This window comes from Rissa tridactyla, chromosome 4 (assembly GCF_028500815.1).
Source record: "Rissa tridactyla isolate bRisTri1 chromosome 4, bRisTri1.patW.cur.20221130, whole genome shotgun sequence".
NCBI lineage: Eukaryota > Metazoa > Chordata > Aves > Charadriiformes > Laridae > Rissa > Rissa tridactyla.
The window spans coordinates 26,970,777-26,996,115 of NC_071469.1; the positions used below are offsets into that span (position 1 = coordinate 26,970,777).

General features: G+C 45.0%; 1 protein-coding gene across 2 annotated transcripts in view; it reads right to left on the reverse strand.

The window, feature by feature from the left end:
• The window catches only part of LOC128909113 (neurexin-3-beta), a 386,021-nt gene extending 366,201 nt beyond the window's left edge, over window positions 1–19,820 (reverse strand). For both annotated transcript variants that reach the window (XM_054200358.1, XM_054200357.1), the window contains exon 1: window positions 19,577–19,820. In XM_054200358.1, the coding sequence (XP_054056333.1) occupies window positions 19,577–19,820 (244 nt within the window). The remainder of the gene's footprint in view (window positions 1–19,576) is intronic.
• Window positions 19,821–25,339: the final 5,519 nt, after the last annotated feature.

The following is a 25,339-nucleotide window of genomic DNA, read 5'->3' on the forward strand; positions in this document are numbered from 1 at the left end:
CACCTCATCTGTTCAGATCTCCAACCTAATGAACGTACGACTTCCCTAAAACACACACACACTTGATCGAATGAGCCTGGCTGAGTCAGAGAGGCACTGCAGCACCCATCTGCCCCTCCCAATCACCCTCCCAAACACCCACCTTCCGCCCCAGAATACGCCTTGCTCTGCTGCCACACTACTGTGCCAGGCAAAAAGTCCCCTGCGCCAGAAGAAGAAATAAAAATAATAGCCTAAGCAGGCTTCTAAAAATCAATTATCTACCTCCGTTTTTTTTTATTTACAAGTGAAATGGTCTACATTCTGCTATTACTGATATCAACATAAACCTGGAAGATTGCTGTGAAAGACAGCAGAACAGAATTAGGATCAGAACCAGTACTTTCCTGTCGTATCTGAACTTACAGCATATTTTGGCACTACATAATGTGCGGTCTCCCTTTTTCTTGTGCACATTGTACTAGATCGTGAACACGTTATTTCACCTTGGGAAACATCAGAACTTTTCTTCAGTAACTATTTTATCAGCATCACCCTCTGTGAGGCCAATCCATAGCTCCTCGCTCAGACAGAAGTGTCCAAAAGTCAGATTTAGAGGAAACCACAGTCAAGTTGCACTTTGCCTGGCTGTTAAGATGATGAGAAAAATCCTACGGTATTTACCCATGTAACAGCTGAGAAACAGACAGTGCTGGGTATCTGTGGAAGCAGCATATATAACTTTTTGTACAGCACTCTCTCTCCTAATTGCAGGAGCCAGTTAAAAAGACATTTTCCATGCTCTGAAATGCTGGGGTTTGCAGCCTGAAATGGAGGATGAAGAGGAGCAGCAGTGCTGTCCTCCTCGGATCCCAACACAAGACATACAGCATAGGCAGGACCTATGCATTGCCCTCCACTGTGGAATGCAGCTTTCCAGATTTGGTCCACTTGATGCAGTATTTGGCCTCATAATTGCTCCCCAGCACTGGCAGACACTTATGAACCAGACTGGAGAAACTTTGGGAATTCTCAGCTGTGTCATACAGTAAGAGAAATAACCCAAAGGATTGGACTCCCCTGAAAAACTCTGGCATGGATGTGGTTATTTCTAAAACCAGAGTGGACTGCAGTCAACAGCCTTTGGGGATTTCTGCTGGGTTGGGAAAGTTTGATAAGCAGACATGCTGGGCAAAGGATTAAAACGCTTCCATATTACATGTCAGGAATAAACACAAGGTGATTCAACTCAATCCACTTAATGACTTCTTGTTCCTGTCACACCTGTAAATACTACTGACCATCACCTAGAGATGTGCTTCTCTAGGATAAGCATTTTTCCCATCCAAGGGAGGCTCCTCACGGTTAGGATTTGAAGGACCACCCTGTCCCTCCTCCCCTCCCAGCCTCTGCTTCCTTTGGCAGCATTCTGGTGCAGATTTTCTTAGATAATACAGTTGCTTTCATGTTTTAAAACTAAAGACTTCTTAAATTGAAAAATGGTCTTTTAAAAACAGCAACATCTTACTTTTCAACATTTTTCATTTTTGAAACATTTAAAATGCTAATTCTTTTATCAAAAATGTTATTGGAACTGTTATCAAAATGGTTATAACTGTAGTAAAACCCCTTAGAACTTGAAAAACAAATCCATTTTGAACCCTGTGAAACAGAAAAAGCATCAAAACTTCTATATTAAAAGGGTAAGTTGAAAAATATTTTCCAGCCCAGTTCTTTACAAAGGCAGGCAGTTAACCCACTCCTTGCTGCACTTGTTCCCTCTCCTCTCTTCTCTGCAAATGGAAGCACTGAAATGAGCTTGGCATTCACTCCCTTTCAATATGGACACAACAAAGACTGAATTTTCCACAGCCTACCAGCCTACCTACCTACACAACCTGCCAACCAGTGTTTCTAGGGAGCTAGCTATTCACATGCCCACCATTTCATGTACAAATGATGAACTATACAGCTTAGGGACACTCTGAATGGACTGCTTTACTGGGGCACACTTTGCAGGAAGAGACACAGAGTGCTAAGTGGTCCCGACCACATGCACACAACCACTGCTGCTGCGTGCACACGTCAGTGGTAACTGCTTGGGTCTCTCCCCAGCGCTATTTAAGCTGTAGGAAGTAAGCCCAATGAATAAGAATTAGGAATTCTACTTGCCCCTTACCTCTAAAATGCCAGTGCTAGTGAATACCTGTATGGGAAATCATCACCAACAAAAACAAAAAGGGAGAAAGTAGAACCTTTCTTGAGACATGAATTAAGATCTTTTTAAAGGGTGATGTAATGATGCCCAGCTGTCACAAAAGCCACTGCACTCTGATCCTTCCTCTCCCTCTTGTTTCAGCGCTCTCTGGGAGCACAGCCTTTGTAGAGGTTCAGTGTAACAACTAAAAGGGTTGTTGTGTTTAATGGAGCCAATGGTGGCTAAATCTCAATCCCCAGTTAGTCATTTGCTCTTGCCAGCATGGTGAAGCTGAGCATCCCAAATCTCCGGGACAGTCATGTTAATGGAATAAGCAAAAAAGTCAAGTGAGATACTATCTGAGCCTGCCTGATGAGATTGCAGTTTGCAGACAACCCTGCCTTATCTTAGATGATGAACTATCAGGGATAAACAGAATGCATCAAGTCTGTTTCCCCAAGACCTTGACTTGCTGGTGGTAGGGGAATATGAATAACATCTAGGCAGCTCAATATAGACTAAATGAGGAACTGGATAAGATCATGGTGTTAATGAATATCCACTTCAAAAATATCCCCAAATACCTAGTGCAATAACCATGCAATGCAAAGGATTAAGCTTCTGGTATACATTATTTTAGGAAAGGTAAATTAAGGGTAAAACCAAGGACTCCATTCTAAATGTAATGTCTATATGCAGACATACATCATTCTTTCTATGTGTACGCTTATAGTAATACTTGACTTTTACATAATCAAAAACGATTAAGTATCTCAAAATGCTTTGCAAAGCTGGGTCACTATCATAATTCCCATACACAGGAGGAAAGTGCAGTAAGTAGTTTGTGTAATTTGGCTAAGATTACAAAATCAGAAAATGGAAGATCGAGAAACACATTCTCCGACCCTGCTCTCCTCCAGATTCACAAACACATAGCTATGTAACAATGATGTTAGCAAGAAAGAATTTGGTAAAAAAGACACAGACAGAAATCTTGCAAAAGATTGCACTAAATGCTGTCCCACACGTCTGTGACCTCATCAACACTACATATTCCACTTGATAACTGCCACAGAGAAACAAATTTTAAAACATCTAGTTTAGGTATGCAAATCCATAATGTGTAGGGGCATGCAAGGATTATTCATTTATGCAAATGTGTATTATATGTGCCTGAACAAGGTATTGTAATGTATTACATTAACATATCATATGGTTTATCCTAAACAATGTTTTGTCTAAACAGTGAATTGTCTGGGCTTTAAATTTATCTAGCTTTAAACACTGAAAAAACGTGTTATGGCATTTAGCAGTGAAACTAGAATTGAGCCACAGGTCAGGCTTGCTCCAGTAGCAGGTTACAGACTGGAATTTCTTGGTGCAGAATTAGCACGGAAGTTCACAATGAAATATTTTCATAACAGAATCAACAATACTTTAAGAAGTCCACAACCACAGGCTGGTTTGGAAAAACCTACAGGACTGGGTTTGTTCCACAGTGGCAGTTAAAAGAATACCATGACCTTATTACTGACACATGACACTGCTCCATTGTCTTTGAATGCTTTTTCTCAGAACCCCACTGATACCAATTCCAATGTAAAAATTCCTATTCAATTAAAATCCCAGCTACAGATTTATAATACAAGAAACATCCAGTTTTAAAGCTAAAGGCTTCAGAAGATAGCATGTTTTAGAATATTTGCTTCCAGAGCCCCAGTCACCTACAGCTAAGATCCAGAAATATTTCTCATTCCTCCTGCTGCTCAAGCCACACTGTATCAAGTAAGGGAGAAATAACAGCAACTATTCTGGGAGCCTTCTAAATGGATTAATGCTCACGTAACCCGGGCTTTCAGAATGGTTCTAATGGCATTTTTGTTTGCATTTGTGTCCGAATCTTTTTATGACTAGCATTGGTTGAGAATTTTCCACTGAAGGGTAATTCATCAGAAGTAAACTATTTATAGGAATTGTTCTATATTTGGTTTTAAACAAGTTTAGGCATTTAACAATAAGGCTTCAAGTTTCATTAAAAAACATGTTTTGTTTACAAAGCTTAATAAATAAATACTTAATGAAGTTACAAAATGTCAAAGATTGAAACTCTTGTAATGATGTTGTTATACCCACAACGATCAAAGGATATAAATGAGCAAGGTTTGCCTTTAATAGACCAACTGGCATACAAGGACAAAATACAAAACATAAGGAACACAAACCCTGTTCAGATCTAAAAGAGTAACAGCAGCTTTCAAAGCTACATGCAGGTTTAGACTAACAGCTCTGAATTTAACATTGTTAGCAAATAAATTAGTCAATTTAAGGAAACAGGTTACTTCTACCTGTAGGTCCATGGAGAGCGGTACTAGCAAAAGGAGAGGTAATACGCTCTCTCCCTCGGTGGAACAGAGAGAGAACTAATTATTGTCTATAGGACGTGAAGGAGTTCACAGGCAGCAGGATGCAGAAGAAATACAACATACTATAAATCAACATTGCTATGCCGAGCCCTTGATTTTTAGAGACTAACAGAGTTAAAAATTTTAGTTTCTAAGATCTTCCTTTGAAACTGTTTTGAAGGACTCCCTTGAGGATTGGGACTGATAGCTTAGAGTGATTATTTGTGAAAAATGCTCTCCCACTGTTAACTGGATGTTTCTATTTACTGAATGTCGGTCTGAGATCACCATGGTACATGGCATGTTTCTGGCCTCACCAGCTTAGGTTCCATGAGGGCTTTTGCAGCATTGGATGATTTTGCCGCATTGGTCCATATTCTGCACCACACATTTGTAAAATCGAAAGCTTTGGATGGTTTTATTGTGAGTGATATTTTAGTATGGTGACTATAGAAACCAGGCCATCTGTGGCTTGGTTTCATGGAATGAATTTTGCTTCTGGTGATGAATTCAGCAAGGTTGTTGCAGAGGTAGTCTGAGGGCTACAGGCATTTTAGGGAAGGAATGAATTCTGGGAAAACATCTTTTAATGATGTTATTTTTTTCTATAGAAGTTTAATGGGTTTCTGTTTAAGTTCCTGCATGTGGTTTTAAGTCGTAAGCAAGTGTATACAATGGGTGCATTTGTGCCCAGAAGAAAGAATTGCATTATCATCATTTTGCATCAGGTGATTGGATGTTTCACATAAAAATATGATCTATCTCTATCCCTTGAGCAGTAGCTGTTGAAAGAAGACAGTTGGACCAACCCTCTGAATTCCTTGGAATAGCTAAGTCAACATTTTCAACATTTTCAACATTTGGGGCTTTTGTCTCATTTCATAGATGAAAAAAAAAAGGAAATCTTGAATAAACTAGATGGGACAGCTCTTTTTTCTCTGTACCCTACTCTACGCACATCATAGGTTACAACACAGGGAGGTCCTTTCTGCCCAGGCCAGAAGTTCCTTGGCATTCCTTTACTGCTGCTGAGTCTGCCAACTGCTAGACAAATACAAGAGATCAATAAAGATTTTCATCCAATGTACATGAACACTCTGCACTCTGCCACAGCTGAGGCTGAAATTGGGATCCACAGGTCAGAGCTACTTCTTTAACCATGAAAGAACAGACTCCGCTGACAAAAGTACTGAAGTGACCTCTAGCCAGCTGGGAGCATGGTGCCAGCACACCAGACTGTCTCGATGCCAAATGTCTTCTATAAGATCAGGCTGGCTATGCCTTCCAAGCCACTAGGAAATAAGCAAGTATTTCAATTCCCCATTACTACCTGGGATTTTAGAGCACGAAGACATGAAGCTCTGATTTGTCTAGAGCTATAGCAGAAGGCAGGGTCAAAACAGAACCCACAGTCAGAAGCTGTTGCTTCCATATTCCTTGCTTACATCACTCCGCCTCTTTCCCTATGGGATATTCTTATCTGAAAGCTGCTGTCTGGGAGGCTTGCATTACTTTAGGTGAAAACACTAAATAGAAAGTACTTACTTCTATGCAACATAGACTGTAACTGAAACACCATGACTACATGGCAGCTACTGTTTGAAAGTGGACACAACAGGCTTAACACCTATGCAGTTTGGAGGCAGAGCAGAAAACATTTCTGTCAGCATTTAGCATGGCTGAGGTCATTTTTCTTACACACAAATGCACACAAATCCAGCTTTTCTGCTAAGCAATGCGTAGTCTCTCTCTCTCACACACACACACATATCGTATTTCCAGTCCTAAGAACTCGCTGGTGCAGGTTACTCTTAGAAAGAGAAAGAGGTATGGCTGCCATATGCACAGATTTCCCCAAAGATGCTTTATTCTTCTATCTGGAAACTCTGCCTAAGGAAGCTGGAGGGTTACATCCATATGTCTGGCATTTCTGGACATCCAGTTTTCCCATGCTTATGCCCAGGTCAATGCTGTAATGCATGTGCAGCGAGCCAACTATTCCAGAAAGACCTGATGCACATGCACTGTACCAACAATCTGCCCACAAATGGTAAATCAAAAGTATTTGAGACACACTGGACTGGATGTATATGCATGTATAATGTATATGCATGGATTAATCATGATGGTCAATACCTCTTGGTAATGTCAGACTAAATATGCATGTGCCTCCTACCCGTGTGCACATAATTCTGCGAGGAAATCCTAGACAGAAACGTAGCCATGCCACCAAGTAAAAGCAATGTGAATGGTGTAGTGGACCAGACATCACCAGTGCCAGGTTGTACCGTCAGGTTGGACTCTGTGCACGGCTGTATTCAGATAGCCTAAACTCCATTAACCACTGAAGCCTATTAATTAGGCACCCTGATGGCTGGGAGTGAAGTGACAGAAAGCAGCAAACCCAGGGACTTCAGCAGAACTCAGGCTGTTTAAATGTGGCAACAGTTTCTGACTCAGCAAACTGCTTTCCCTCTCCATGTCCCATTTTCTCTTCTTAGAACAAGAAATAAAAAACTGGTTGCCTGTCCTCTATCAGTGCTGCGATGCTCTAAGAAGCTACATAAAATGCTTTGAGATAGCAATGTAAAAATAGCATAGCAAAAAGTTAGCATAAGAAACAGACTTCTTGATATCAAGAATGGCATGTAAAATCATTATAACCAGGATAAAACTGCAACGAGTCTCCTTCTCAGTTCTTTACAGCATAAGGTGATCATCATTTGTGAGGTCAAGGAAAAAAACCACAACGCTCCCTTGGGATATACAATTAAACATATCAAAGAGGTTATTTGCATCCATCTGTAGCATCTGGCACTGGCCAGGGCCAGAGACGGAATACCAGACCAGATGGACCAATGTGTATGGCAATTCTTATAATCTTGTGAGATTAATTTCTTCCTTCAGGTTGGATATGTCTCTTCTAATTGTGTATCAGCATCTAACCAAAATTGGTGCTGACATATCATTGATTGTACTGTGAGTTTATCTGCAGCTCAGCATTCTGGGACAGTTTAGTCCCTTGCTTACCTCAACTCTAAGGCAGGATTTCTTTATCAGTGAATTTCTACATTCACTCATACATTTTCCAAGCCTTCTCCTCAGAGATTACTGACAGAATCCATGACTCAACTGTAATTTGAACCAAAAATCTTTTTTAGTTCCTGAATCTTTCCTACTGGAAGACTGTAGACTACAAGACTGTAGACTACAAGACTCCAAATGATTTTCTTATAGCTACAGTCTTGTCTGTGAATTTATAGAGCCTAGGTGTGCATGGCAGGATCCTAAAACCTTCCCACGAATTCTTCTGGAATGACTGCACCCCAAGATATGCAGAGATAGCAAAGATAAAAGAAATCTCATCTTTTACAGGAGCCATCCACTGCATATTTTTTTTTTTGTATGAGGATCATGTAAGTAATAATGATTATTGAATTTTACAATTTTATCATTATTTTATAAATAATTAGAAACCATTACCACTGCACCATAAAATGACGACATTGCATTGTTATATCACATCAGGGACTCTCTATCGCCATATTTTAAACTTCTGGACTGACTAGGACTTCTGTAAACACAGTTGAGTTCAGCTACATGAAGGCCAGGGACTGAATCAGCCTCACTAGAAGGTACCCCTGAATCCCAACAGGAAATCCAAAAAGGTTATAGAAAAGGGTTGCTGTAGGATGGTTGCTCAGGCTGTGAAATGGGATAAAAGAAGAAACAAAGAGCTCCTGAAGATAGGACTGCTTTGTCTTTATTCAGTATTCAGGGGGAAACGGTCTCCACACACAGCCCCTAGCCCTTTCTTGAATCTGAACTGCGCTTCCCTACGGACGTGAATTACACATAATCCTAAACTTCAGCAGAAATGTAAAAAACAGATACTGCTTCTGAAGAAAAGCAAGCTTCCCTGAGGAGAAATGATACACATATCCCTATGTACACATGCAGGGGTGCCCTGACAAAAATGCCCGCTATTCAGACACTGCATTTGAACGAACTGCTCCTTTTTGTCTCCTGTTGTGCACCAGGGGAGCACAGGCAGGGCAAGCACACCCCCTGAGGCACCACTGCAGACCGCAGTACAGCCCAGCCTTTACCTGTGCCTGTCCCAGTGACCTTCTTAATAATACAAATGAAGTATTGCGTAGTTCTTCTCATGCTGAGCAGCAGCAGAATCCACCCTTTCTCTCACCACAGAAAATATTTTTTTAAAAAAAAAACCTGCTTTGACTTTTTAGGCTGGTAGGTAATAACCTAAATGTATTAATGTCTCATTCTAGATATTGGCAATAAGACTTCCAAGAACACAGGCAATGGTAAAAAAAAAAAAATTAAAAATACACTAAATGGGTGTTTCAACCATCACAGGGTAGATGGATGTTTTACAAATGGATATGTAAAAACATACGGAATACTTTGAATTCCAGGTCTAAGATCAAAAAAGCGCATGGCTAAAGGACCACTGTACATTGAACAGCAGCAGCACGGGGCTCTGGTGGGCCAGTTGCAGACCCTACAGCATTCGGCAGAGCAGTCTGAACCTCCTCAGTTCAGATCAAGAGGAGCCAACCCTGCTGCTGAGCTCTGATACTTCTCCTTCCTTTCCTGTTTCTTTAATGTATTTTTTCCTCCAGCTTCAAATTGTCCGTGTCTTTTGTTGAGAACTACTTGGATCTTTAATGGTTCTTCTGATAATCCTTGCCTCCTTTACTTCTGATTAAAGAGAAAGAAAGAATGGGAACTGTACCCTTGACTGATTTACACTTCACCTTAATTTCTGTCTTCCTCCTCTTCTCTCCCTCACCTCTTCTTTCCCTTGCTAGCTGAAATCACCCCAATAACTTTGTTCACAATTTTTTGGTAAAACGAACTGATTGAACAGTTTCAGAAAAAATCTAACTTGTGACAGAAGCAGAAGACAGTGAACAGGGACACTGAAAGTAGAGGTTGGGGTGATGTGGTCAGCTCTTTGGGTCACTGGTGTAAAAAAATCCCCCTGGAGCTCTGGAACCAGCAAAGAGAAATGCATGTCCGTAATGCTCTTTGAAGCAGTAAATGAAACAGTCACCAGCAGCAGAGAATCATTTGCTCCCAGAAGGAAATGACTGAAAAAACTCACTGCATTTAACCACGCAGCCCAGGCTTTCCCCATTTTTTCTGACACTGTATTCTTGGGACGAGGATCAATATTTCTTTGTAGAACTGACTGCAGGAAAAGGTACCAATCCCTCTCAGGGCATTACAAGAATAAATCCCCAGGACCTCATGCAAAGACAGTACCAGGAGCCATAGCACTGTGATGGTCCCGAAATTCAAATGACCAAATATTCCAGATGAAGTTCAAAAATATTTTTCCAGTGTGTTGGGAAAGAACAACACAGTGCTTTTCCTTTCAGATGGATTATGTCAGAGATTTTAAATACTCGTCACATTTCTGCACAACAGCATAGGGAAACTGAAACACCTGGCAATATATGAGGTCCTCCTAAAATTCACAATGCAGTATGTCAAGGTAACCCAGTGGCAGAGGTAGGGAAAAAGTTTGGGGGTTCTTTTCCTCAGTTCTGCTCAGTGCTGCTGCTGAGGAAAAATCTCTTCAGCATTGCCCATTGCTAAGTGGGATTTTCTCTGATATCAATGGCAAAATTTCTCACCAAGGAATTCACAAAGGGTTCAGGTTTTCATCACTGCTATAAATCAGCTATCAAGTATTAATTAGTCCAGTAGGGGAGGCAGCTCCTTTTGACAATGTATATTTTCCTAATGATTGAGCCAGGAAAAGTAGCCTGAGTCTATGGCTTGTTAAGTAGAAACCACCCTGTCTGGATAACAATTAGCTGAAACGAAATAAGCTTAGATATACACTACTGGCATTCATATGAGCAGAATTTGCCACCCTGATCTTTGGTTACAAGATATATCCTTTTTTTACTAAGCTAATACACATCAATTCAGAAAGACAGGCACACCCCATCACCTTACTCTGTTCCAGTACTACTACTGCAAGCCTGGCATGCTCGCTGTGCCTAATGTCAGAAAAGCAAGGGATGCTTGCAGGGCACAGACACTTTTCTGCAGATTCTCCATAGAAAAAACCAAAAGCTTAAAAATAAGATAGTAAGAATTCTCTGCTCTGTTTCTCTTCTTCAAGCCTATATAAGGTGCTGAATACATTTCTCAAGGAAAATTAATTTCTTTGCCTATTCCTTGCCTCTAATGAACTGCCTCTGAATGCATGAGGGCACAGGAAGGAGAGCAGACTCCGTGGTGAGATAATAAAAAGTGAAAAGGCATTCAAAGCCATCAGTATCTTTCAAACCTACACTGACGGAAATATGCTGGACTGCAGACAGGGGAGCAAGATCAGAGCAACTTGGAATAGCTTTGGCATTCATTACTTAACTTCATAGAAAAGATGACATTGGGGGAGCAGGGAGTTCTCCTGCAAACCTACAGAGACATTACGGAAGCAGATGTCTAGATACAGGCCACCAGCATTCTTAAATACTGCACTCGGTGGACATCAGCGAATGACAAACTCTTCTGTGACAGCCCAGAACACCATAATTATAAGTAGAATAATCAGAATGTGAAAAAAGCATAAGAGTGGCTACCATTAGACAAACAAATCAAGATGAACAAACAAAGGAAAGAGGAAAATGTCAGGTTTTTACCTATTGTTTCCATTTTCACCTCACCAGGTACTAAAAGACCCAAAGTGCCTGTAGGTCAGAAAATGTGTCTATATATCTACAAGCTCCAATAGTCTTTTGAGTGCAACTGTCTCAGATGATCACCGTAACTCAGGGAAGTTACAAGAGTACAAGAGAGTTAGAGGTTTTAATCCAATAAACACAGGAATTCCTAAGTGTTCAACCAGACAGTGAGAACCTTTCCACTGTTAACAGCCAAAAATCTTAGCAGAACCCATTTGCTATATCCAGGTAATGTAATAACCAAATCAAAACTAATCAAGACTTTTTTTCCCTGTTCTTTTCTTCTATTTGAAAACACTTGCATTTCTTCAACAATTTGAGGTCAATTCTTATTTCAGTCAAGCGTGTTCCCTTGCCCTGGAGAATGCAGGAAGATCTCAAGCCATCTTGCAACCTTTGCTAGCACAAGTACATGCTTGTTTTCCTGCTGGACAAAGTGAACAGTGTTGAAAACTTTAAATTTTAATAAAACATTGGTAGATCTGGCTTCTCAAAAGCAATGTTTATGTATGTAGATGAGATACGGAGAAACATTATTAATGACCAGTGTGCTTGATACGCAGTTTAGACACAGTTTTAGAGAACTGTGTGTTCTCTCCCTTACCCACTCTGTAACTGCCTTCCCAAAGCTATTTGGGAAACTTCCCTACTTTGCTGCTTTGCCCTCATAGTATGGTTGGAAGCCTTCACCAACGGCGGAGGACATTTGTGCACTGGAACATCTGGTAGCTGAAACAGAAAACATGCAGAACCAGCTAGAAAGGAACACTTCCAGATATCGTCCCTGTCCCATCTTCACTGGCTGGGCTCATTAAGCAAACCAGCGGGAGCAGCAGCGGCAGGCTGCTGCCAACTGCAGGATCCAGCTGCAACAGGGAGTCATGAAGACACTCGCTGGCCAGTGCAGCAGACGTGCAAGGAACCAAAGGGTTCACCGAACACGTCCAGTTCATGCCACCCAGCACAATGCTAAAGATCAAACTGCTGGAAAAAAACAAACTTCACCTCCTCCCCCCTTCTAATCATTTGATCCGCTTGACGTAGATATTCTGATTTGCTCTGAATTCAAAACCACACTCCAAGGATGCTGTAGAGATGGATTTAGTCTACGGTTATTACATGGAGCCTGGCCTGCTGCATAAACAGGCAAGTCAGCCTGATGGTACTTTTTTTCCTGAGTCCTCTAGAAAACAAAGTCTTCCCTGATTCTTTACCATATAATATTCACAGAATAAGCAAAGGGTCTTTTTTTAGCAACATCTTGCATCTTTCTGATTCATTCACCTTGTCCCTTGAGCTTCTGCAGACACAAGGCGCTCTACAGACTGTGAAATATCTTCCACCCTCCTCTTCTCCATCAACAAGAATGCAAAGAGATGAAAGGTGCAAAACTAAGAGATGATAAAGTAAACCTTAGTACTGGATCAATTTAGTAATGTCCTTTATCAGCCTGCTATTCATGCTTAGCAACCACTATAGCTCACACCAACTTCATTTTCATTTTAATACACCATACAGAAAAGCAGCCTAAATATACATCCTCAGATCTAAAGCATATAATCTGTAAACTACAGGAACAGGCAGATCATTTCCATTAGTTTCTCATGTAGCAAAAACCACAATTTACACCCAAAGCATATAATTATATTCAAATTCTAAAAGACAGTGTCGGAAGTACTTTAAATTCATAGTTTGGGGGAAAGTCACTCAGGGGTATAAGTAGTTATGTTTTAATGTGCAAAAACAACACGCACGCACACACACACAAAGAGAGTGCAAAACAAGTGATTTGTGAGAGTGGCGAGGGAGCCGTGGCGAATTGCAGGCCTCCGGCTCTGGTGGCTGCCTGGAATTCGGCCCAGCCGGCACTCCAGCTGAAATGCTCTCCCACTCCTCTGGAAACACCAACGCTGGCACATGGCCCTAGAGCCCATTCAGGCTTTAGAGCCATGAGGGAAAATGCTACTGGGATCTATGTCCAGAATTTGAAGGTGTCTTTCTTGTCCTTCAAGCAGAGGTCGAAGCAAGCTCCAACATCTAAAGTCCAAGAGGACTATTGGGATTTCATACACTTTTGTGGCTCCCTGCCAGAGATCTCAAAGCACACAAGTACACCAGGACTGCTCACCTCACCTAGGAGATAAATGGTTTTCTCTTCATTTCACAGATGAAGGAAACAAGTCAGAGAGAAAGGCAGTGTTTCACCAAGGTCATAGAACAAATCGGAGCCACTGATCAACAGCATGTCGTCTTGTGTGCCGAGGTTACACAGAAGACATGAAACCCACCTTTTTCTCTTTAGTGTAAGTGGTCTTTCACAGTTATCAAAGCCCACCAGAACAGAAATGTAAAACCAAAAAATGTCTACCAACCCACAGAGGACCACTATCCTGGGCAACTACACAGACAAACAGTCTTCTTAAGGCACAGCACATGGAAATGGAGAAAATATGGTCATCCTGCGTACTTCCCAGACAAAATTTCTGTTGCTTGCACTTATAAGCTCCAGCTCTTTTTTCGGTTACCTTCTGTATGGCAAACCATGGAACTTTCCCACATTCAGCTAAAGACTGTCCTGTTCTTTTTAGTATTCCCACCTTAAATGACCTACGTAAGTTTTCCTGCTTCTAGTGAGACCTTGTGTAAGGAATTTTGAGCTTCCAACAGTACTGTATGTAATAACCCAATGACTATCGTAATGTTGTTCAAGCATGTATTTTCATGCCATGGCAAAAGAAGAGAAAGAAAGAAAGAAACAAACAAACAAAACCAACACGCAAAACTGCCCAGCATCTTTAAGAAAAATGTCTTCCATTTTTTAAATGCTGAAATATTACAAAAAGTACCATTCTCATTCTGCAGCATTCTGACTGTGTAGCTTGTGTCACATATCCCAATATTCTTTACAACTTCAATGCCTATACAAAGCGTACAGCAGGATCCTTCATCTGTCTTTGAAATGCAGTCACCTTTGCAGCAGAATGTGGCAGTTGCTTGACAAGTCGGGGCTATATTATCCAAAAGCAGAAATGATAAAGAGAAGAAGAAACCTCTCTCCAGTCCAAATTGCAAAGGAAATATAAGAGGGAAGAAAGCCCTGATCTAATTTTGACTCAGGACTAGCATTCGCACTTTTTTGCAAAATGTGCCATGAGATCCTGCGCAGGCACAAAGTAGCTATCAGAAGAGCATTTTTTTAAACACGTCTGATGAGACTGCACCTTCAGCAGCACGGATCTGAGCAATGTTTCAAAGGGCACAGAGACCTATATTAAATCAGAATGACAGGGTTCAACAACAGCATTAGGTTTCTTATGTTCCAGATCTCAGAAGATTATTGGGATCTCACAGGATCAAGTACCAGGCGAACAGACTTAAGCCTCAGTTTTACAGTACAGTGCAAGCTATTCCAAGTTGGGAATGGTTAATACTGAGCACTCCATAGGACAGCAGAATGAGAAGTCAAAGCACCTTACCAGAAACTGTTTCATATAAAAGTTTGCAAATAGTAAGTCAAATAGTAACCTCGCTTTAAGGAAGCAGTCTTTGCATATACCAGAATTTTCCTGTGTTCAACTACCAAATGCCGTGATTTCTCAGAAGAGCTACACAGCCTCAGCGCAGGGGGGTAAAGCTCAGCTACAGTCACTTAAACAAGACTATAAGGGACTAGTGAGTTTGGATGCTTAGATTTCTGGATAGCCAGCTTCAGACAATTTAAACAGACCTCACCTTCCTTTAAAAATATAAGTCATTGTTAATGTCCCTGAGGAAAGGAATGTAAACATTCAGGCATACAAAATCACTAGTCTTTTAAAAAAAATGAGGTTTCCTTGTTGATAGAGACTAGAGGCAAGCCACGGAAAGTAGACAGACTTCTAGATTTTCACCTTTGCAGAACTTAACTGCAACCCTAGTTTCAGCTCTGAATAAAGTTAATTTTACTGGATCACCGACTGCTCTGTACAGGATGATTTCTTCCCTTTTGTTAAAGCTACCAGCCTTTACTCAAAGTAATCTTCTGATGATGGAGGAACAGGGAAGGTCCTGCTCAGTACCAGGGAACAGGCAGTGCCGAGGACTGAGAACTAGTTTTCTACTTTACAGAAAAGGCAGGATTGCAGTAACAAAGACACTTCAGATGAGTAATAGGTCACACTGGAGGAGCAGCAAGGAGTAGGAGACGTGTATTATAAAGAGGGTACGCTGTCAAGGCTGTATGTGACAAGCTTTGACACTGGTTTGCAGAATACCTGCCTATTTCATGGAAACACTATGTTGATTTGTCCAAGCATTTGTTCTCATTTGCTAATTTTAAAAGAAAGATACACGAGATAGAAATGCTTCCTATAAATGACAGAACTTCTAAGAACTGACTAAGGCCTGAGTTACACCTACAAGATCTGGCGACTGCTCACTGCCAGCCCTCATGACAAGCCTTCACTTTCTGCTGTGACTTGTGCAACAGCCTGAGCAAGCCTAGTCCCCACAGAGTGAAAACCAAAAGAGAAATGCCTCCGGGCCCACCACTGCTCCCATAGCTGGTACTCTGGAGGCTGGGGCAACCTGCACGAGGCATCGCCCGTTGCCTCCGTACACCCCTGCTCCCCCCCATTAAGGAGGGCCAAAGAAAAAACAGCTGGAGGAGAAAAGGAGAAACAAAATTAATTAATTCATCACTAAGACAAAACACACACAAATCTCTTCATTTTATCTGTCAACTGAAGACATGCATTATTCATCAGCTGAGGCGATGAAGATGTGTAAAGAGGGGCTGTGAAGCCACTGCTGCAGGCTCTGGTAAAGCAGCTGACCCGGCAGGGTGCTAAATAGCTAAGGGGAAGCACAGGAGGACTTTCAAGAAACACAACCCCAACTTTGTTCCATGCGTGGATTTTTTCATCCCTCTGTCCCACAAGCCCTTAGTGAAACAAAGAGGAATCATGGCCTTCCCTTCCTATTGTTTGGGGAGAAAGATTCTGCCAGTCTAGGAAGGTCCTCACATGTAAAAAAAAAAAGTCTTCTGACTTGCTGAAGTCCCCTGCCTGGCTAGGCTTGCTCCCCTGCTGACAGGGAGGTAAACCAGTTACAAAGACTTTCTCCTTGAGAAGATACGCCGTGCCAAGTTTTACATTTGCAGGTTGCAGCTCAAGTACCGGAAAGCACCAGCTTGGTGATTTCAGAATTAACTCTCGTAACACCAGCACTGTAACGACTACCAGATCTGTGCGCAGTCCTGTACAATTTAAGCCACAAGAAGGTTTTCCACTGATTTTAAAGGAGCACTGAAGACAAACTCCAAACAAGTGTTCGCTGCTTGCAAGACATTTACCTTTCCTCTGTTCTAGATGCTAATCCGCTTCTTCAAACAGACTAAAATCTACTGAGATGTATGAGAAAAAAGCAAAATACAGTTAGATACAAAACCGAGCCACAGTGGTCAGCACTGCTGGACTGGGAGGCAATGTGGCAGGTGAATGCAGTCCTGACCTGATTCCTTCTAAAAACAGTATGAATGTAGCCACCAAATAGGGCAGGAGTCAGAGTGAATTTTTTATTTCCTCATAGCAAAGAAAAAAAAATCAAAGTCCCAGGAAACACAGGGAGTGCATGGCCTCCCTGGGATCTGACTCCTCAACAGTCACGGATCCAAATTCCAAGGGCCTCTGTCATCCAACAGTGAAAGAAAACACAAAAATAAACCATGCGTGTGTTTACAAGACCAGCTGTCTTTGTGGTCTCTTTTTCCTATCTCTCTCTGCCACCCCCCCCCGGCTTACTTATGGCCAAAGGGGGTTTCCATGCCAGCTTTGCTACATGGCATGATTAGGAAAGGGAAAAAAAAATCTCATGCTGGCTTATGTACCAGCCTGAGCTCCCCGAGCTCTCCATTCCCCTTGATTCCTTACTGCAATGAGGACACAGAAAAAATGCCTGTCTCTTACTGAAGTTGATAACAGCTTTTGCTCAGGGCTCTTAAATGAGGCTTTGCTGGGCTTTCAGGGCAGATGGAAAAGTCATCAAGGAGAAAAGAACTATCATTTCTTGACCAGGAAACAGAATGTGACTCTCCCGCAGACTCCTGCCTGCCTTTTACATCAAGGCTAACCACTATCACGTTTTGCGACATCCTTGTCTCCTTTCCTCACAAGTGACCTATGAGCCAGACTTTGCTATCCCCTTCCATCATAGGAGCACTCAGCTAGAAAAGCATGTCTGTGCAGGGCCAGAAGAAGAAGAACCGGTTTCAGAAATGAGGGAGAGGACTGGTTGGAAGAAGGGAGGGAAGAGCCCTGGGACAGTTGGTTGAAATGCCGCATGACACGGCTGCAGTAGGCGATAGGAGGATGTGCTAGCAGAGCTGTATCAGGGTTACAGGGATATTGAAACCCGGAGTATCATGGCTAAGCGCTCGGATGACGAGCAGAGCAGTCTGAAAAGTTCAAATAACATAGCGAGGGATGGACCTCCAATTAAGGCTATAGGTACACTGGCAGAATCATACAAGGAGCTCAGTATCGCAGGTCTGAGCCAAGGCGTGTTGGAGAGGGAACGGGCTCAGGAACAAAGCCAGGAGGCAGATGCTGCGGGTCACAACTGAGCACCAGCAGAGCAGGGCTGCGCTAGCAGGAGGTGCTTTGGCAGAGCTGCTGGCGGGCATAGGAAAAGGGTGGCTGGGAGCACTGCAGGGCAGGTTGCGGGTGCTCTGGCAGTGCGGGAGGGGGGAGCCCAGGGCACTGCAGAACAGCACCACGCTGCAGAGGCGAGGACTCAGGACCAAAACGGCGCTGGGTAAAACAGGTTGAGCTAGACACGCGTGGCCAGTTCTGCAGACACAAGTGGCAGCACCCTGTCAGCCTATCAGTCTCCCACTTCTACCCCAAAGCTCACATCCACCCCAAAAAGCAAGAGAAACACATTCAGGCCCCACATGGGAAGGGAACCAGTGCCATGCCAAACATCAAGACCATCTGTTAAGCACCACGCATGTGAAACTCAGTTATGGGTTATTAATCATTAGCAGCAGGAGCCCTGTTATTTGCAGCAATACTCAAGGACCATGTGAAATAGTCACTACTGTGCAAAAGTTAGGGATATGGGGGATCAGCCAGTCCCTGCCCCACAGGGTTTCCAACAGGAATAGCTAAAGGAAAAGCAAGTTGAGAGGGAAGAGAAGGACAGAGCTGGGCACAATGGCAGAGACTTCAGTCACCTTTCTGGTATATCACTCGCTATCTTTACCTAAAAGGTAGCAGAGCTTAGCTGCTGCAGGATTCACACCTTGGCCAGACCTGACCCTGACCTGCAGCCCTGCAGGCCCTGGGTTGCCTGCCTCTCCTGGCTGATGTGGCTGAAGGCAGAAGCCAAGGGACATAGGGAGATGTGAAAGTGGAGATGAGGGTGAGCCCCCACATCAGCCAGGCCCGGGCCAACTCCTCTCAGGGTGGGCAGACTCAGGAGAGCCAGGCAAAGGCAGCGCTGGCCCAGCTGCTGAGCATTGCTCAGCATTTCAGGGGCAGGATGCTGGCAGGTCCCCCCCCCTCCCTTGGCACCCCTCAGACTCCCTCTTCCCCTTCTCCCTTGCTGCCAGAGTGGAAACCCACTCCCTGTTATTTCCTGGGTAGCCTGGTTTTCCTGGGAAGCTACTGCCAGGCTCCCAGCAGGGATCCGAGAGCAGGGGTAAGGAGACCTCACCGTTTCCTTTGTATGCCCTGAGCCACCTGACAACTTCACTAGGAAAGGCTGCGAGCAAGTGAGAGGGCAGGGTAGGGGAGAAGCCACGGCAGGCACCTCCACTGAGCCCCCGGTGGGGCACCCGGGAGGAGCGGGAGGGAAGATACACTGCTGCAAGGACCACGTCAGCCGCTACGACTACGCTAGAGCCGGGAGCCAGCGATCCCCTCCCGGAGGACTCCCATTCCCAGCGGGATGGGAGCGGGTGCCCCTCCACCTGCCCCGAGATGTTCGGCGCTGCTGCCTGGCATGGAGTGGCCCGAGTTCACCCCGGCCCCACCAGCCCCCACCCTCCATCCTGCTGGACCATGCCGGCCGGGGAAGTTAGCTCCGAAAGCGGCCCGTCCACAGCCCTGGGCTCTGCTCAGGGAGGGGACAAGGGAGGAAAGGAGGGTTAATGGGGAGGGGGAGTAACGGTGGAAATATGAGGGGCTGGGAGGACCCCCCTCCCCCGGAGTCAAAGCGTCATCCCTGTTCCCTCTGCTGCTCCAGCTGCTCTGCAAAAAGGTTAGAAAGAAACAAGAGCGGGAACCCACCGTGTCCTCCTCGGAGGGAGACAGGGGAGCGGTAGATAGAGATAGGCACAGAGTGGTGCTTGCTGCCGTGGAAGTGATGCTCATACTGAGCCTGAGATACAGATGAGGAAGAGGCGGCAGAAGAAGCCACGTTAGAGGAACTCCACACAGAGCTGACGATACATCCCCAAAAGAGGGAGCACATCCACAGGGTCCAGGCGGGGCGGCGTCCCGGGCAAATGCTGGGGTCTATTCTCAGGTGCATGGTCAAGGCACAGGGCACCTACAGACGGGCAGTCTGAATTCCAGCCAGGGAGAGAGGATAAGGTTCATGATGCCAGGGGACCCATGCTAGCAGAAAGGAGAGTCGCTTCCCAGGCTCTCAGGCGTGCGTGTTTGTTCAAGAGGCAAAGAGACAGTATGTGTCTGTGCGAGAGAGCGTGTGCTGGGAGGGAAGGGGAGGGAAGGGGGAAGGTTAGTAACCACACACAGAAGAATAAGACGCGCCGTTTCCCAGGGCTGGATCTACTGTGCCAGGAACCCCGCGGCCGTACCGAGCCTCCAGGAGAGCGCAGGAAAGCCGCACATGCCAGCGCGAGGGTCCTGGAGCTTGCACTTGTCAGGTTCCTCGAGGATCCCGGAGTCCTTGAGGACTTTTCCCTGCCTGCGATCCCTGCCTCTCACTAAGCTGAGAGGGACTACTGAAAACGAAAAAGAAGAAAAAAGCCAGAGACCCCAGGTAAATTTTTGATATTTTTTTTTTTATCCCAATTCCAGGGGGGGTTCTGTTGCTTCTCCACTAGCAAGTGTTGCAATGCAGAACTGCTAGGCACACGCACACGCGCACACACACACACAGAGATCTGGATTGTTATCCTCCTTCCACCGGATCCAGGCGACCGAGGGCTCAAGCCGATTAACCCCGCGCAGCCGGGCAGGGCAACGTTAGGTCTTCCCAGGCAGGCGGACAGCGGGCAGGCGGGTGGGCAGCGGGCGGGCAGGCAGGCGCAGAGGAGAGGCCGGAGGGCCGGGCGGAGCGGAGCGGAGCGGAGCGGAGCGGGACGCGGAGCGGCGCGGACCCGGGGGCGGGATGCTGGCGGCCGGCACGCCAAGTGCGGGCAACTCGGCGGCGCAGGTGAAGCACAGCCGGGGCGGCCGGGCAAGCGGCTCCGCGAATGGGCGAGCCGTATGCAAATGTCCCGGCCGCGACGAGCCAATGAGGGCGGCAGCAGCTCTCCGCAGAGGGACTGGCTGGCTCTGGGGGGAGGGGCGGGGCCGGACGGTGGCCCCGCCCCCGCCATTCATGAGCCGGTGCCTCATACACGCGCTCGACGCCCCCGGCCCCGCCGGCGGGGGGTCCCGGGCCCGGCACGGCCCCCTGGGGGGTGGCGGCGCCGTCAACAGCGAGGAACACCCCGAACCCTAAAAATTATTCGTATGGGAGTTCCCAGCGCTGTGCCGGCGGAGGGGAGCGCACCGGGGAACCGGTGCCCGGCAGCCGCCCCCGTCCGTCCGCGCCCAGGGGCGGGGGCCAGGCCCGAGCGGCCTCGAGGGAAACGCGCCCACCCCCGTCCGTGCCGGGACGGGACGTGCCCGCCTCCCACGGGCACCTGCGGTCACGCCGCGGTCCCGCTCTGCCGTGAGGGGGCGGCGCTCCGCGGGCGCGGAGCCGGAGGAGCCGCGGGGGCAGGAGTCTGGTGCGGCGCGGAGGGGGGGGTGGGGGGGGCGCAGCCGGTACTCGGTCCCCTGCCATGCCACAGGGATCCGCTTAGTTAACACTGTCCCCCCCGCGCCGCTCCGTCCTAGTGCTCGTCCTGTGGCCGCAGCTGCACAGGAGCAAAGTGAGAACCGGGACTGTCGGCCCTCATTAAAACTCCATACTGCTTTTATAGATTATTTTTTCCTTTTTTTTTTTTTTTTTTTAAAAACGCTCCTGCAACAATAGGCTGAGCCCAAACAGGTATATTTGCACTTTATCCTCGGAGAGTGAGGACTGCAGCCAGAGACTGCAGTCCATAAATTAATAAATAAATGTGGTAGTATCTAGTAATTTATTGCCTATCAATTTGCATGGCAAAAATCCCCAGTCACCCTGGGGAAGCCAGGCACCAACAATGAAGTGACTTATGCAATAGCACTCAGGGAGTCAATAAGGACCTTTGGAAAAGGAGCCAGCGAGCCCCAGGACCGGCCTTGCACTGCACTGCCTCCCTCTTCTTCATTTATTCATTCTAACCAGAATAAATTGTTTATGACTGTAAGTTTCTTTGTTTTCCCCTCTACATCCACATTTGTAGCTGTGTTCACATGCACCTCAGAAACCTGCTTGGCTCATTTCATAAGTATTTCCCTAACGCAGAGATGTGCTCTTTTCGGTCATTGATCTCGATTCGGTACAACACGTCAGTAACTTGTAATGATCAACCCAAGTTGCACACCTAGTACTTCTAGCGGAGCTTGATATGCTTGTAATCTATTTCACAGTAACTTATATTATAGTTTAACTGACCTAAATCAGGGGCTAAAGCAGTCAGAAATACTTCAATGTTTTGTTTAATCAATGATTGTGGATGGTTTAGCTGGAAAGCAAGAATATTACTTTCAAATTTATCCAACATCTGCCACCTAAGAATCTCAGCGTGCTTTAAAATCTTTTATTAATGAAGCCATTCAAGAGCTTTAGGTATTACTACGCCGTTTTGCAGATAAGGAAACAGAGGCTTAGAGGCGCTGAGCCAGTGGGTGACTGACAGACATGGGAACTGAACAGAACAGACACCAAGATTCTCCATCCCAACAAGTACATGCTGTTAGTATAAACGTTTCACTGATTTGGTGGCCATTTGTTAGCCTTAAAGTGTGAATATCAGCCTTCCTCACAACAAGGCACACAGCCGGAGATGGGGGAGAGGAACCTGTGGCGCAGGTGCCTGCTAGCTGGCAGATTTGCACTGCCATGCACAGGGCACAGAGCAGTTTTATCTGTGCAAGACAACTGTTCCTAGCCCTGAGTTTTGTTGAGGAGGCTGGAGCTCCTGCCATGTATGTGATGGGATACCCAGGAGGATCCTGTCTTCAAGAGGAAGCTGTCCCCTTATCCTAACTGTACTTGGGAGAAGAGAGGGAATATAACCTGGCATATCACTCTTGAAAGGCATCCTCCGACCCAGGAGGATGCTGCTGGTATCCACCTTGAATCCCTCGCCACAGAAGTCTTGACTTTCACCCAGACCATAGACAAAGTGGAAATATTTATCGTGTAGTTAAACTGTAGGGGACTTGATTAAGGGGAAAGGGGGAAGGATTTGTACTAAATACATATCACTGAATAGCTTATTTGTAAAATACAGGGAATCTGTTCTGAATAAATTTCAGACACAGGTAGTCATCAGCATTCAACAACAGTAATGCTGTACTTGAGCCCCTGTTCATGCTGGGTACCTCTTGGGCTGCTGCGGGAGGCAGCCCTCCATGGACAATAAATTACTAAGCTCCAAAACAAATCACTGATCCTTTCCCCACTCAATCTGCCACCAACACTTCCCCACAGCTTAAGTGTAGGGGATGTACAAAGGAGATGAGCATCACTTCAAACTGCCCTGGCCAGAGACAGAAAATGCCCGGTACTCCCTGAACAGGAGAAACAGAGAGCTGCTGTGTGTCATCCCTGTGCTGCGGAGTCGTCTTGTCTAACTTCTGCCTTCCAACCTTCCTTCGCTGCAAACCATTGGGTAGACCGCCTTAGGCAAAAAGCAGAAAGGCCAAGAAAGCCAAACTGTAGGAGTACAACATAAATAAAAAAAAAGGAAAAACTGGGAAGCTGGCTATAAATACATCATAGGGTTCCGGTGACACCGTAAAGTACTGGAACTTCACTCTGCCTTGCTTTATTAGGTGTCGGTGGATGTATTTACTGCCCTGTAATTCACAGGTGACTCATTTATTTAGCAGCACCACTGCAGGAAAAGGGCAGATTTCAATTGCAGTTTCCCCTCTTGGGTGGCAAGAGGAAGTTTATAGTCAGAAGTGAAGTTTCAACAAGATTATTCCCACCAGATTTACTTCAAAAGAGGCACTGTTATTTTCCTATTAGTTTAGTTCATCTAGGTAAACATACAGTCTTCCTAAATGCCCTTCCATCTTCAGAACAGAGATGGGTGCCTTAAAGGATAACGGTTCCCATCATAAGTTGCTCCCTACAGATATGAGAAAAGTAGTCGTATTTCTTACATAGCCATTTCTTTTATGAAAAGAGCAGAGGGCCACCATATTCTGCAGAAATGAGAAATAATAAAGCGATTGTTTCTGAGTTTTAGAATCCCAGAAAGAGAGCCAGTTGGCTTCAAGCCCAGGAAAAGTTTGTACTCTACCTTATTTGTGTCAGCAAGTACAAGTCTCTCTATATTTCCTATTAGATCTTAGCTGTTAATTACTTTGCTGCACTCCGAACTGAAAAAGTCAGCTCTGCTCTAAAATCACAGATCTCTCAAACTGGATCCAAAGGGGAATCTCCGCTAGCTTTTAGCAATACAGGGTGAGTGCCAGAGAGATGACAGCTCTGGCTCCACCCAGCAGAGGCTAACGAGGTACAATCGCTGTATAATAAGGTTAAGAGAATAAGGTCAGCTAGAACAGCCTGTCACCCAAAAGCTTTTCCCAGACTGAACTGTTTCTCTCAAGGTTCAAAACAGTCCCATTCTTTTTTTTTTCTTTCTTTTTTGGATGTACTTTTCCAAGAACAAGGAGGAGGGCGAGAACAGGTTCCACTCATGAACTTAAAATAGAGTCTCAAATAAAATAAAATAAACTATAGAGGGAATTGCATGCTGTAGAGAGCTTGGCACTGGCATATAGACACCTATGTCTTTTGTCTTTAGCAAGCTACTTCAAATACTGCTGAGGACAGCAGCGACCAAAAAGCTGGTAAGTTCCTCAGCACTGCCAGCAGAATTAACTGCTCTGAGACTAGTCCCTGGTGCCTCACTGTCCTTGTCATCACTGCCTCTCTGCGTGCAGCCTCGAGAGGCGGGTAAGACCCAGCAGCGCCAAAGAATTATCAGTGCCTGCTCATCCAGAGGGAAAAGGAAGGGTTGCTCCACGACAGGGCTGAAGACCACGCACACAGCTGCTGCTATGCAGTACTTTTTCTGCATATAACCAACTCGCTGCAGTCTCTGTAGTTCTCAGTTTTATTCTCTACATTTGAAAAAAAGAGCAATCTATTCTTAGGGCTTCTGTGCTTTCTTTTAGCATCCAGTAAGTCCAGTTACCTACAACAGTTGAGGCATATGCCTTACACATTACCAGTGACATAGGGCAGGTCTAATTCTCTTTTCAGCTCGGCTTCAAGGGACCAGTTTGCCACAAGCAACTAACACAGAAGCTTTGGAGCCTAGTTTTGTTCTCATTTATGTCAGGGTGAGTAAATTCAACAGAGGCAGTTGACTGACATCAGTGAAGGGAGATCTGACCCTTGATGTCCATTTGTGAGAAGAGAAATGCAAGCCGATTACAACCAGTTAGCCTGGGCTATCAGCAAGTTAGCCAAACGCAATAGTAACCACTGGGAGCTTTGACAGAAGATGAAGGACACATATTCAGTTCTGTAAAGGGTCCAATTTAAGGGCCAGTTCAAGTTGCAAAGTTCAAATTTTTATTTTCTGAAATTTCCCACCTACAGTCCTATATTAGTGGAAACAAGCAAGAACAAGTGTGGACACATGCAAAATACAGCAATATATCTTGTTTTGATAAACATTAATCAATTATAATTGGGAAAGAGGC